Raw genomic sequence first — 12,508 nt, forward strand, 5'->3', positions numbered from 1 at the left:
GGTACTTTTTAATCTATAAGTAACAAACAGGCTAGTTTTCATACAAAATATATATGTAACAATTAGGTAATTTAGTTATTATCAACACAATAACATAACACATGAAGGCTACGTTTCTCAACACTGAGAATGAATAAATAAACACCTGTTTCTCCAGACTCGCGCTTATCATTAATCCACAAATCAAACGTGCTGTCACTTTTGAGAAAAATCTAATTCGAACGGGTATCAAATATCATGCAATGTATTCGAATATCTACGAGTCAAGAAACGGTCAGTCAAAAAATGTGTCATGAAGAGGAAAAAAACATATAAGTCGCACTGGACTATAAGTCGCATTTATTTAGAAATTTATTTCACACAAAAAAAAAACAATGTTATGGATGGGACAGTTCTCTGTTACGGACGCGAGCGCTCTGAAAGCGGCACTAAAAGACTGCTTTAAAACTTTCACAGCGACCTCAAACAGAAAGCACAAAGCCTGTCTTTAAATTTTATTTCGTTTTGTATTAATTGTATCTTAATTTTGATCAATGTTTCATCAACAAATTGCCTGGATTTAAAAAATAAGAAGTACATAGAAAATATTTAATCACGACACGGAGGCGCCAGCGCGTGAACCTGGAGCTTGTCTCATAAATGAACCGAAACCACATATATAGAAAGCTTGAAATGTGTACTTTTAAACAGAACAATTCAAAACGAAAGAAAACAGACTGTTCTCTGCTTATGTCATCCGTATGAAACGTGCATTTCTCTCAGGCGCGTTCACTACTGCGAAGATCGCGAGTCAGCATCGTCAACTTCATCTTCAACTTCAACTTCACACGTCAAATACACAGGAATGACTATCGGCCTGTTCACATCGGCCCTATTTTGACATCGGAACGATACCGATGTGTAAAAAAATGACCATATCGGCCGATATTATATCAGCGGCCGATATATCGTGCACCACTAATTAAAATGCACATTCATGTACATTTTTTACATAAACACTTTTTACATAAACTTAGCATTTAAAATTTAAAATTATTGGGAGATACAGTAACAACCGATAATGTATATCGTCGCTGTCGGGCGGAAACCTCGTATGTCCAAATTTGGTCAATTTCATATTTTTTCACAAATCGATGCTATTGGTCAGTCCCCACGTGGTTCTGTTATTTTTATAAATTTTTAACCAATCTAAAGTGTTGAAAATAGCTTGAGAGCAAATCTCGTAACTCCATTGGACACTTCAACTGTCTGAGAATCCTCGTAACTCCACCTCTTCTTCACTCCGCGGCGGGTGGGAGCCTCGCGGCATTTTGTCTCCTCAGGATTGAAAGTCACAACGATAAGAAGTCCTCGTCGAGCAACACGTAAAGAAAGCCTTAACTCTGATTTTATCTGTGTTAAACTATGATATCAGTTATTGATGTATTTTAAATGTCTACTTATTACTAGGCTTATTATTACTAGGCTTATTATACGTGTGCATTGTTTTAAAATGTATCTAATATAATACTTGAATTGAAATAAATGTTTTGGATACCAGCATTAAATTATTGTTTTATTATTATTTTACTGACTCGAAGTTGGCACTGTGCATGTAAAATACCCAAAGTAGCAGGTTTTATTTATGGGAGAAAACGGGTCTGTCTAACCTTACTGGCGCCAGTAAGTCTATCATTGCATAACTCTGTCTGTTATTTTGGACAATAACGAGTGAAAATAGTTAGGTTAGATACATTTGAGTAAGCTTGTTTTGTTAAAAATCGATTGCCTGTAATGCTTTGGTGCAGAAGGAAGCCTGTGAGCCACGGTAAGTTTGTATGCAGATTAGGCAAATTTCCGCCTATTAGACAGCCTAGTTACCTCATCGTTTTTTGTTCTGCTTCACGTATAGCTCTTAAACCTTTAAAATAGAGTTTAGGAAGATGTATGTAACCACAGTCGTTAGCTTTGGTTAACTATTGAAGCCTTTTCTCTTGTCAAGAGGCTCAACGCGACCGCCGACTTTTTGCGTGCAGATTAATTTCCGCCTATTTTAGACAGCCTAGTATTTTGGTATTGCGCACTCATATCTCTTAAACGTTTAAAATAGGGTTTAGGAAGATGTATGTAACCACAATCATTAGATTTGAATAGCTCTTAAAGCCTTATCTCTTGTCAAAAGGCTCAATGCGACCGCAGACTTTGATGAACACTGCTGGCAGCAGCGACGTCTGTGTCCGTACCATTCTAATCAATGACAGCGTAACCTCGTATCTCCCTGCTCCCAAGTCATAAATCTCGTATCTCCGATTAAACATGATTTTGGGGAAATGTTGTGTTAATGTTGGTATACAACAGTATATGATAGCAATATAAGTTAGACTACCAACTTTAACGATACAATGTTTAATAATTAATAAATAAGCAGTTTTTTTAATTTCCTGAAAAATAATGGTTTTGGAGATACGAGGATTCCGCCCGACAGCGACGATATGTACTTTATTTAAGTAGCCTGTTGTATAAAAATATCAATGTTTTATATTATAACCTTTCAGAATTTCATCTTTCATTTTAGCAATATAAAAAATATCTGTACCAAATTATTCTTTCCCCCAGTTTGGGTATATGAATAAAATATGTACTTTTTTCCCCTCAAGTATGAGAATGAGCTAATATTTAATTCTATATAAGTCATAACTGTCTGGTGTATCATATTGATACAAAACATGCAAACATTTTTCCATGGTCTTTTATATTTTGTCTAAAGGTTTGATAAACTGTCTCCACACAAAAAAAAAATTCAGACTATTATTTCATATGTCAGGCTTTACAGGGATAAGTTCATGTTCATGATGAGGAATCACTATAGAGTAATGTAGATAAAAACATTTTTCAGATGAGAGCAAAACATGACAAAATATATTAAAATACTTACAGAGCTCTTCTGGAGGTTTTGATGACTGCCGATAATCTAATGAGACACTCGTCTGATTTCTTGAATTTCTGAAGCTCAAACTCCTCCAGCTCCTCCTCTGATGTCAACAACACAAAGGCTAAAGCAGACCACTGGGCAGGTGAAAGGTCACCAGATGAGAGACTTCCTTTGCTAAGGTGGGTCTGAATCTCTTTCACCAGAGTTTGGTCGTTCAGTTCATTCAGACAGTAGAACAGATTGATGGATCTCTCTGCAGAAAGATCATCTTCTAATTTCTGCTTGATGTACTGAACTATTTCCTTGTTGCTCTGGTCATTGCCGTCTTGCTGTGTCAACAGACCTTGTAAGAGTCGTCGATTGGACTGGAGTGACAGACCAAGGAGGAAGCGAAGGAAAAGGTCCAGGTGTCCATTGTCACTCTCGAGCGCCTTGTCCACTGCAGTCTTGAGCAAATCAATCATGGTTTCATTTCTGTTTTCCTGTTCTGTAGACTCATGATCAAACACACTTGTCTTGTTGATGTCTAGAAACAGATGTGCATAAAGGGCTGCAATAAACTCTTGAATGCTCAAGTGAACAAAGCAGTACATGGTACCAAGAACGATCCCTGTTTCCTCCTTAAAGATCTGGGTACACATGCCTGAGTACACTGATGCCTTATAGACGTCAATACCACAGGCTTCCAGGTCTGTGTCATAGAAGATCAGGTTGTTTCTTTCCAGCTGATGAAATGCCAGTTTCCCCAGTGAAAGGATGGCGTCTTTATCCCAGGAAACATCTGGTGTGTATTCTCCATCATACTTTCGGCGGCTCTGCTGGATCTGGAAGCGGAGAAAGTGTGTGTACATTTGTGTCAGAGTCTTGGGAGTGTCTACTGTGTTTGATTCCTGCAGTGTTTTAGAGATCGCATCAGCCTGAGTGTTTTTCACATCATTATTTATTTCCTCCTCCAGAATGTTCTGGAGAACAGTGGCTGATATCCAGCAGAAGATTGGGATGTGGCACATGATAAAGAGACTCTTTGATTGTTTAATGTGATCTATGATTGTGTTGGCCTGATTCTCATCAGTGAATCTTTTTTTGAAGTACTCTTGCTTCTGTGCGTCACTGAATCCTCGTATCTCTGTCAGCCGGTCGATGCAGTCAGGAGGAATCTTACTGGCAGCTGCTGGTCTGGTGGTGATCCAGATGAGAGCAGAAGGAAGCAGATTTCCCTTCATGAGGTTCGTTAGGAGAACATCCAGAGAGGCTGGTGACGATACATCACTCCACATCTCATTACAATCAAACTTCAGAGGAAGGCGACATTCGTCCAGTCCATCAAGGATGAACAGCACTTTGAATGGATTCCTTCTTGTAAGGTTCAGTCCTTTTGTCTCTGGGAAAAATTGAGTTACAAGGTCCATCAAACTGAGTTTTTCTTTCTCCTTTAAGTTCATCTCTCTGAATGGAAGAGGAAATATGAAGCTGATATCTTGATTTTCTTTTCCTTCAGCCCAGTCCAGAACAAACTTTTGCACAGAGACTGATTTCCCGATGCCAGCGACTCCTTTTGTCAGTACAGTTCGGATCTTCTTCTTGTCTTGTTCAGGAGCTTCAAACAAATTTGTGCATTTAACCTGTTTCTCTTGTGCTTCATGACGCCTGGAAGCAACTTCAATCTGTCTCACCTCATGTTCAGTATTGATCTGTTCACTGCCACCCTGAGTGATGTAGAGATCTGTGTAGATGTTATTCAGAAGTGTGGAGTCACCTGGCTTCGCAATTCCTTCAAACACACATTGATACTTCTTCTTTAGGCCACATTTCAGCTGATGAATGAAGAACAGCTCACCTAAACACAGGAACAGAAAATAGACAGTTTTAGTCTTCATTTTCTCTCCTACATTTATAAGAGGCAATCAGACAGATGATCATGAGTCTCTAACCTTCTAGAGCATCAGCAGCTTCATCTCGCTTCATCTCTCTCAGGTAATGTAGTGTGAGATCAAGAGCTGATTCTTTGATACTGGATCTGTTCTCATTAAAGTCCTTCACAAAGTGTTCTGTGTTCTCCTTTTGTAATATTTTCTTAAACTTCTCCAGCTCATTCTTCAGAAACGTGATTATTTTGCTCTCAAGATCCTACAAACAAAAGTAAGAGAAAAGACACAATTTAAACCAAATTGTACATCTACATTTTGTCAACACAATTTATTCAATAACTATAATATCTATTAAAAAAATCCAGTTAAAAGACTAACATGTTAACCAGCTGATATTTTTAACAAATAGAAAAATAAAAAATATATAAGAGCTTCAAAGGAAAAAATGGATCTGGAGGAATTAAATAAAATGTCTTTGTTCAATAACATATTTGTTTGTTAGAATATTAAACATTTATAAAAATGTGTTTTCCTACTTGGAAGATTCCTAGAAGATTGTCTTTGAAATTCTCGTGGTTCCTGTGAGTCTGAACGTCTGAGTCTAATGTCTCATATTGAAGCCTGTAATCAAATAAATAAAATAAATACTGATTTTCCAGCCAAAATTTCACAGAAAGAGGAAAAGCATTAGCTGTGAATACTCTGATAAATATTTATCAGATCAAATATTTATCAGAGTAGTCAATAAGAAATATCATGATAAATGATTCAATGATAAATAATGATAAATATTGGATCTAGAAATGTTTCATGATTGGTATTCGCTGATAAAACTTTTAAACACAGACAACGTGTGACAAAAAATTAGAAACTTATGAAATACCTTTTATTAGATGATGGTGTTTTCTCACTGAAGTTTGGTGGTTCTCCATGTTTAGACCGATCACTCTTCAGAGACACAGAGCTGGACACATGTGAGCCTGATCTTACACTGATGACACAAAGAACAGAGAGAGAGAAAACACTTTACTACAGGAGATACTTTAGTCTCATTTGAAAAGGTTTAATGTTGCAAATAGTAATTAAATGCAATATAGCTGTGCATTTGTCCATTTATGACTACAGTTGGATGGATAAACATATATACATGTTTAGTTTCATGATCTATTTTCCATAGTGTATTTGTGTCTCCTTGTGGCTGCCTGTGTAATTGTGTTACTGGAATGAGTTTCATAAGGTTCTCAGAAACTGAGTTTTATTGTGACTTATTGTTTCATTCAGTCAAGTTCATTCATATACACCACTGTAGACAAATAATACAACAATATAATGCAATGTAAACACACAAAATACCTTTTATTAGATGATGGTGTTTTCTCACTGAAGTTTGGTGGTTCTCCATGTTTAGACCGATCACTCTTCAGAGACACAGAGCTGGACACATGTGAGCCTGATCTTACACTGATGACACAAAGAACAGAGAGAAAACACTTTAGTAAAGGAGGATCAACTGTGTGTGAAACACATCTAATCCTCCACAGAAATACACACACTTACACAATTTACTGTTTTTATAGTTAACTACTATTTTATTTTACTGGCTCACATTAGTTTAACGATTTCTTTAATATATATGAGAGAGATTTAATATGTTAAAAAATACTTCACTCTAATTTATGAGAACATTTCAAGTTTTTGTTTATTGACAGAAATAGAGAGCAGAAATGTCTGTGTGACACAGTTGTGTTAGCATACTTGAATTAAATTAAGTGTATATTTGTTTCCTAATGTCTGTCAATAATTGTATGATCTAAAAACTGAAGTCATTTATTTGGATTAATTCAGCATCTAGAAGGTTTTTAACAAATTATTAACTGTGATATTTTCTATAGAGCAAACAGGGCTTTATAGACAATGTCAGAGTTAATTTAAGAAGTTAAAAATAGAAATTGTGCAAAGCATGTGCAAATATGCTTAAAGTTGTGTAATTGACAGGGAAACACAAAGTCCAGTAGAGTTTAAACTGATGAAAACAGACGCAGTCTTACCTGTGTTTCTCTGAGAGACTCATCTGAGAGAGAGAGTCCTTTCCTCTTTCCTCTGACATACTGCAGCTAAACTGACACTGAAAACTGATCAGCACTGGTTTCTGGAAACACTCAATCCTTCAGCATCACCTGGAGATGACACCATTTTACACAGATGAAGAACATCTTATTTAAGACAATAATGAAGAATGCGGAGTTATCATCAACAACAGCAACAGCAAAAACTATCTATAAAATAAAGTGAGTTACAGACAAATATATTGCCATGTAAAATAACTGAATGGTCTTAATCATTTCTGATTGTTTAATGAGTTTAACTGACTCAAAATATTAATTCACTGGGGAACAGAAATTGTGTTTAAAACTTTGAGTGGGAAAATTGAAGCTGATTTGTTATATTCTCTATTAAAGTTTAATATCATTTTACAATCATATTTACCCAATCTTTATTAATTGTTGAATCGTTTGTCATTTAATCATTACTTCAAGTTCACAATGATGATTGATTTCATTACTTTTAAATGATCCTAAAATAACTGATTGAGTAAAAGTAAGCAGAATTATAATAGACATACTGTATAACTACTAACCTTAATTGCTATATATGAACTGAGATATTCAGTTTAATAACAGCAGATTGTTGTTCATTGACGTCAGGCTTCATCTGTCTGTCTACTGTAAATGTCTGCTTCAAAAATACTTTTGATTTCACATCACAAAAACAACAGCCTAAAACTGAAGAGGAAATGGGGGAAAACTTTCAGAAACATATTCGTTTTCAATAAACCTTTCTCAATAAAACTTCATGTTTTAACTTCAAAAGATTGTAATTTCTGGCAGATTCTTCGTCTGTTCGGAGTAGCAGAAGAACAGCCTTCTGTAACTTCACATTTAAATCACGCTTTATATACAAAGTTCCTAATAATTACAAATTACTTTAATTGAGAATGTATTAATAATAATAATTATTATATGAATTTATCAGTAGGCCTATTTTAAACTCAGTAACGCTTGTTGTCAGTCCGCGCGCGTCGTTCTCAGAATCTCTTGCTGGTCTCGATGGATTGTGGATTAAACACATAAATGGCCGCGAGTGTTATTAGATTTGGAGGCATTGTGCTAAATCTGGAGAAATGTTTTCTGGATCATAGATCAGATCAAATCCAGTGAGTAACAGGTTTGGGTATCAGGGCTCTCATTTATAAAACTGTGCGTGGGATCCTATTAATTAATTATATATTCTATATATCCTAGGAATTTAACTCCAGCTCACCATCGGTTCGCCAAACTGCTCCGTCTCCAAAACGTTCGTACACATAGGTCACAGTTTGCGTGCAGGTGCGCACATTTTCCCGTCAAGTTTGTTTTTATAAATCACAGCTTATGCGTCGGAAGTGTCGTCCGCCTCTCTCAGAGCCTGTTCTGTGCGACGCAGCGGTGATAAACGAGGCCCAGATGCTGTTCCTTTCGTTTTCCTCTTCTTCCTGTGTTTTACAGGAGGGTTTGGAACAGCTGAACAGTTGCACACCGACACCTACTGCACTAGAGCGGGATATTATACCACATATATCTCTAAATCCTGTTTAAAACCTCTTAAATAGACACAAATGATTCATAATTCAAAAATAGAGCTGGATATGGCCAAAAATATCATCATAATTTGTTTGTTCACAATTAAACTCAACAGAGTAAGCTACCTTTTAATTTAGGGCCCACATTTATTTTTTATTTTTATACCTAAAGTGTGTTTTATTATATTTTTTTCTGGATTCTATGTTTTATGATTGAATACAAATGTAGCATCAAATATGATGTGTTTTGAAATGAATAAAAACTTTAATTTCAATTTCAGCAGCTCTGGAGATGAAGATCATGTGGAGTGTCCTCATACAGTGAGACTGTGTGTGTGTGTGTGTGTGTGTGTGTGTGTGTGTGTTTGTGCAGATGCTGAAAACACCGAGAGCCTCATACCTGTTTGAGTTTGTGTAGGAGACTGTTGTCATGTTGATTTATACTGTGTGATAGGCTGTTAGATTAATCCATTTAGACAATCAGCCATAGTTTCATTAAAACATATATAATTCTAATTATTTAGATCCCCTTTGTGCAGCTGCAGCAGAGAGCCCAGAGAGCCCAGCCGAGGAGTGGACGAGGCTGGCGATAGTGACGACTGCTCAGCTGGAGATGGCTCATCCGGACAATCCCACAGGCAAAAAGCTCAAGAAGAGAGCACAGCTATCTGCCGGATCAGGTGCTGGGAGGATGGCGAGAAGAGGCGTGCAAACGAGCATTGGAGTGCAGCCGACAGCAGTGGCTCTTCTGAAAACACCACTGGGAGACTGGCGTGCCGTCATTACTGGGTGGCCAACACAAAGCTCAAGAAGAGAGCACAGCTATGGAAGGGCAAGGGGAAATTCACTTCCCAAAAGGCAGGCACCACATAGTCTATCCCAGTGTGTCACTGACTGTGTTGCACTTGGCAAAAAACACAGTAAATAGACAATGTCGGAAGTTCATTTTTTTTTCTTTTTTTTTATAAGCCTGAGGTAGTTGTGCTTCTACGGCTGCTGTCTCCTCTGTTACGGCCTCTACTGCGTCCTCATCTGGCTCCAGTGTCCAAAGGACGAGACAGAGTTAGATGACCAGCTTTGTGAGTACACCAATTGGCCCTGTCAAACAAAGCAAAGTGGATGAGGAGTTATCTAAAATGATTGCACTGGATTTTCAACCTTTTTCAATCGTCAGTGACACTGGATTTAGAAGATTCTAGAAGGCAATTGATCCATCATACATTTTACCGAACCGAAAGACTATATCAAACACTCTGATGCCACAGCTCTACAGCAGAATTAAAGAAGAGGTGAAGGTGAAAGTCAGCAATGCCTCTGCTGTGTGTCTGACGACTGATGCCTGGACGTCTCGGACAACTACAAGTTTTATGGCAGTCACTTGTCATTTTATCGATGAACATTTTACTCTTTCATCACCTCTTCTTGACTGCTTTTCATTCACTGACCGACATACTGCTGACAACCTGGCAGCCGAACTTAAAAAGACATGTGAAGAGTGGGAATCTCAAACAAAGTGGTTGCTTGTGTGACTGACAATGCCAGCAACATGAAAGCAGCTTCCGGAAAGCTGAATGAAAGCACTTGCCATGCTTTGCCCACACATTAAATCTGATTGTGAGGGAAAGCTTAAACCATATTCAAGGGACAGTGACACAAGTCAAGAGTGTTGATGAGTTTGTCTATCTATGTTTGTTCATGTTTATGGTATGAAGCAGAGGTGCTATCAGCATCTGGATGTGGTGGACCAGTACCTCTCCCTGACCCTGACCCGACCCTGACCCGACCCTGACCCTGACCCTGACCCTAACCCTGACCCTGACCCTAACCCTAACCCTGACCCGACCCTGACCCGACCCTGACCCGACCCTGACCCTGACCCTGACCCTGACCCTAACTCTAGCTGCACATTGACCTCTGGGTCCAGATGTTGGTGACCACAGGCGCTCAATCATTATGGCTACTCTGACAATTGACTCTGACAATTATGTTTGTATTTATTAATGGTTTTGTTTATGGGTTTTAGAAACCAACAATTACCATCACTGCCATCTGTGAAATGTCTACTCCTATATGTCACCACAAATAAACTGGGAAAAGTACTTGATGACTGAATGAGTTTTAATGGACCCACCATTCCAGTAGCAACAGCCAAATCAGCCTAGAATTTCTGCTAAATTTCTACATGGTCCTTCGAGCCGGAGAGGCTACTGGAATGGAGACTGAGGATGACTGTGTGAAACCTAAACGTTCATCAAGGATTGTAAAACCTCCAAGATGGCACTGTTGGAAACTCAGAATCGAAGACCAGGAGACTTTGGGATCACGTTCAAGAAGTTATTCTTTATTGAGGACTTCGCGTTGACGTGGCTGCAGCTCTTCCAAAGTCTGACTAAGTGGACGTTCTCATACAGTTTATGAATTGGAATTCTTCTGACTGTCCTAGGAAAATCAAATTAATGAGCACAGCAACAGCATGTGGATTATCACAGGTAATTAATAAACCGACTAGAATATGTATAAAAAGGGATGGCACTCGATCAGCTTCCTGTATCGACCACATGTTTATAAATAGACTACAAGTTTGCTCAAATTGCTTATCAGTGCCAGTTGGTTTTAGTGACCACAATCTTTCTGCAATTGTAAGGAAAACAAAAGTTCCTAAATCGGGTCCAAATGTAATAATGAAAAGGTCATTTAGAAGATTCAATCATTTACAATATGAAGATGATGTCAGAAACACAAATTGGTCAGAGGTAATTCTACAAAAGGATCCAGAGAAGGCATTTCAGCTTTTTGATCAAACTTTAATGACAATTGTAGAAAACCATGCACCAATAAAAAAGTTTACAGTTCGAAATGTCAACACCCCGTGGTTGGATCAAGAATTAAAAGATCTTATGAAAGAAAGAGATCTCGCTAAACAAGCAGCAATCATATCTAAATTCAAATCGGGCAGGCAAATATATTGTAAACTTAGAAATTTTGTAACTAAGGTAAATAAGAAGAAAAGGAAATTGTACTATACTAAGAAAATGATAGAAATAAAACATGATAGTAAACAATTATGGAATACACTGAATAATATATTAAGAGGAAATGATAAATCAACTCCAGCTTATTTAGAACATGAAGGTGAATTTTTTACTAAACCAAGTGATATAGCAAATCATCTTAATGATTATTTCATAAATAAAATAAATAAACTTAAAAATACTACACAGCCATACAAGACAGATTTATCAAATACACTGATAAATAAGATGATGGAAAGTAGATCATGTAGCTTTAAATTCAAGAGTGTCAGTGGTTCCAAAGTGGAATTACTTCTGATGAATTGTAAAAACAAACCACCTGGTGTTGACTACCTTGAACATAAGTTGCTTAAGCCAATAGTTGAAATCATTGCTCCTATTATTGCTCATATAATTCATTTGTGTTTTATGGATAATATATGTTTGCAAGCATGGAAAATATGTAAAGTTGTGCCAATACCTAAAAATAAGAAACTGCCTTTCTCTGGGTCAAACAGTAGACCAATAAGTTTATTACCAATTCTCGGTAAGATAATGGAAAGAATTGTTTATGAATAGATTCAGTCTTATTTTATGAATAATGATTTAATTACAACTTTTCAGCATGCATATAGAGGAAAACACTCAACAGCCACTGCCCTGACTCAGATGGTGGATGACTGGTTCAAGGATATGGAGGAGAGGAAAATAATAGGTGTTGTAATGCTTGATTTCACTGCAGCATTTGATATAATTGACCATGACTTACTGTTAAAAAAAACTGGAATATTATGGTTTTTCACGACCCGCATTATTATGGATGAAAAGTTATTTGTCAGACAGAAGACAATTAGTTTACTTTAATGGAAGCTTTTCAAAGGTAAGGGTTGTGGAACATGGCGTGCCTCAAGGAAGTTGTCTTGGGCCGCTCCTCTACACAATCTTTACCAATGACCTTCCATCTGTTTTAGATAAGGCAAGCATTTCAATGTTTGCTGATGATTCCACTATATATTTAGCAGGAACTGATATTGGTGATTTAAATACAAAACTACAAAGAGAGCTACAGTTAGTGGTGGACTGGAGTAACAAACTGATT

At 37.2% G+C, this 12,508-nt stretch overlaps 3 protein-coding genes across 4 annotated transcripts in view; 1 reads left to right on the forward strand and 2 right to left on the reverse strand.

Annotated features, from left to right (window-relative positions):
- Positions 1 to 10,168, forward strand: part of LOC311091333 (uncharacterized protein) — a 140,790-nt gene extending 130,622 nt beyond the window's left edge. For both annotated transcript variants that reach the window (XR_014608047.1, XR_014608048.1), the window contains exon 4: positions 10,116 to 10,168. The gene's annotated coding sequence lies outside the window, so the exon portion shown is untranslated. The remainder of the gene's footprint in view (positions 1 to 10,115) is intronic.
- LOC311090940 (uncharacterized protein) overlaps positions 1 to 12,508 on the reverse strand; it is an 846,260-nt gene that overhangs the window by 198,858 nt on the left and 634,894 nt on the right. The gene's annotated exons all lie outside the window — the stretch shown is intronic.
- On the reverse strand, positions 2,911 to 8,317 carry LOC311091057 (protein NLRC3-like; the record flags this gene model as incomplete). The annotated part of the gene is made up of 7 exons (XM_084126788.1): positions 8,101 to 8,317; positions 6,828 to 6,956; positions 6,133 to 6,240; positions 5,663 to 5,770; positions 5,316 to 5,400; positions 4,843 to 5,038; positions 2,911 to 4,748 (listed from the first exon to the last, which is right to left on the reverse strand). Exons 2-7 carry the CDS (start codon positions 6,884 to 6,886, stop codon positions 2,911 to 2,913), a joined length of 2,394 nt encoding a protein of 797 aa, XP_083982914.1. The 5' UTR covers positions 6,887 to 6,956; positions 8,101 to 8,317.

Source organism: Abramis brama (assembly GCF_963993115.1).
Source record: "Abramis brama genome assembly, chromosome: 1".
Lineage (NCBI taxonomy): Eukaryota > Metazoa > Chordata > Actinopteri > Cypriniformes > Leuciscidae > Abramis > Abramis brama.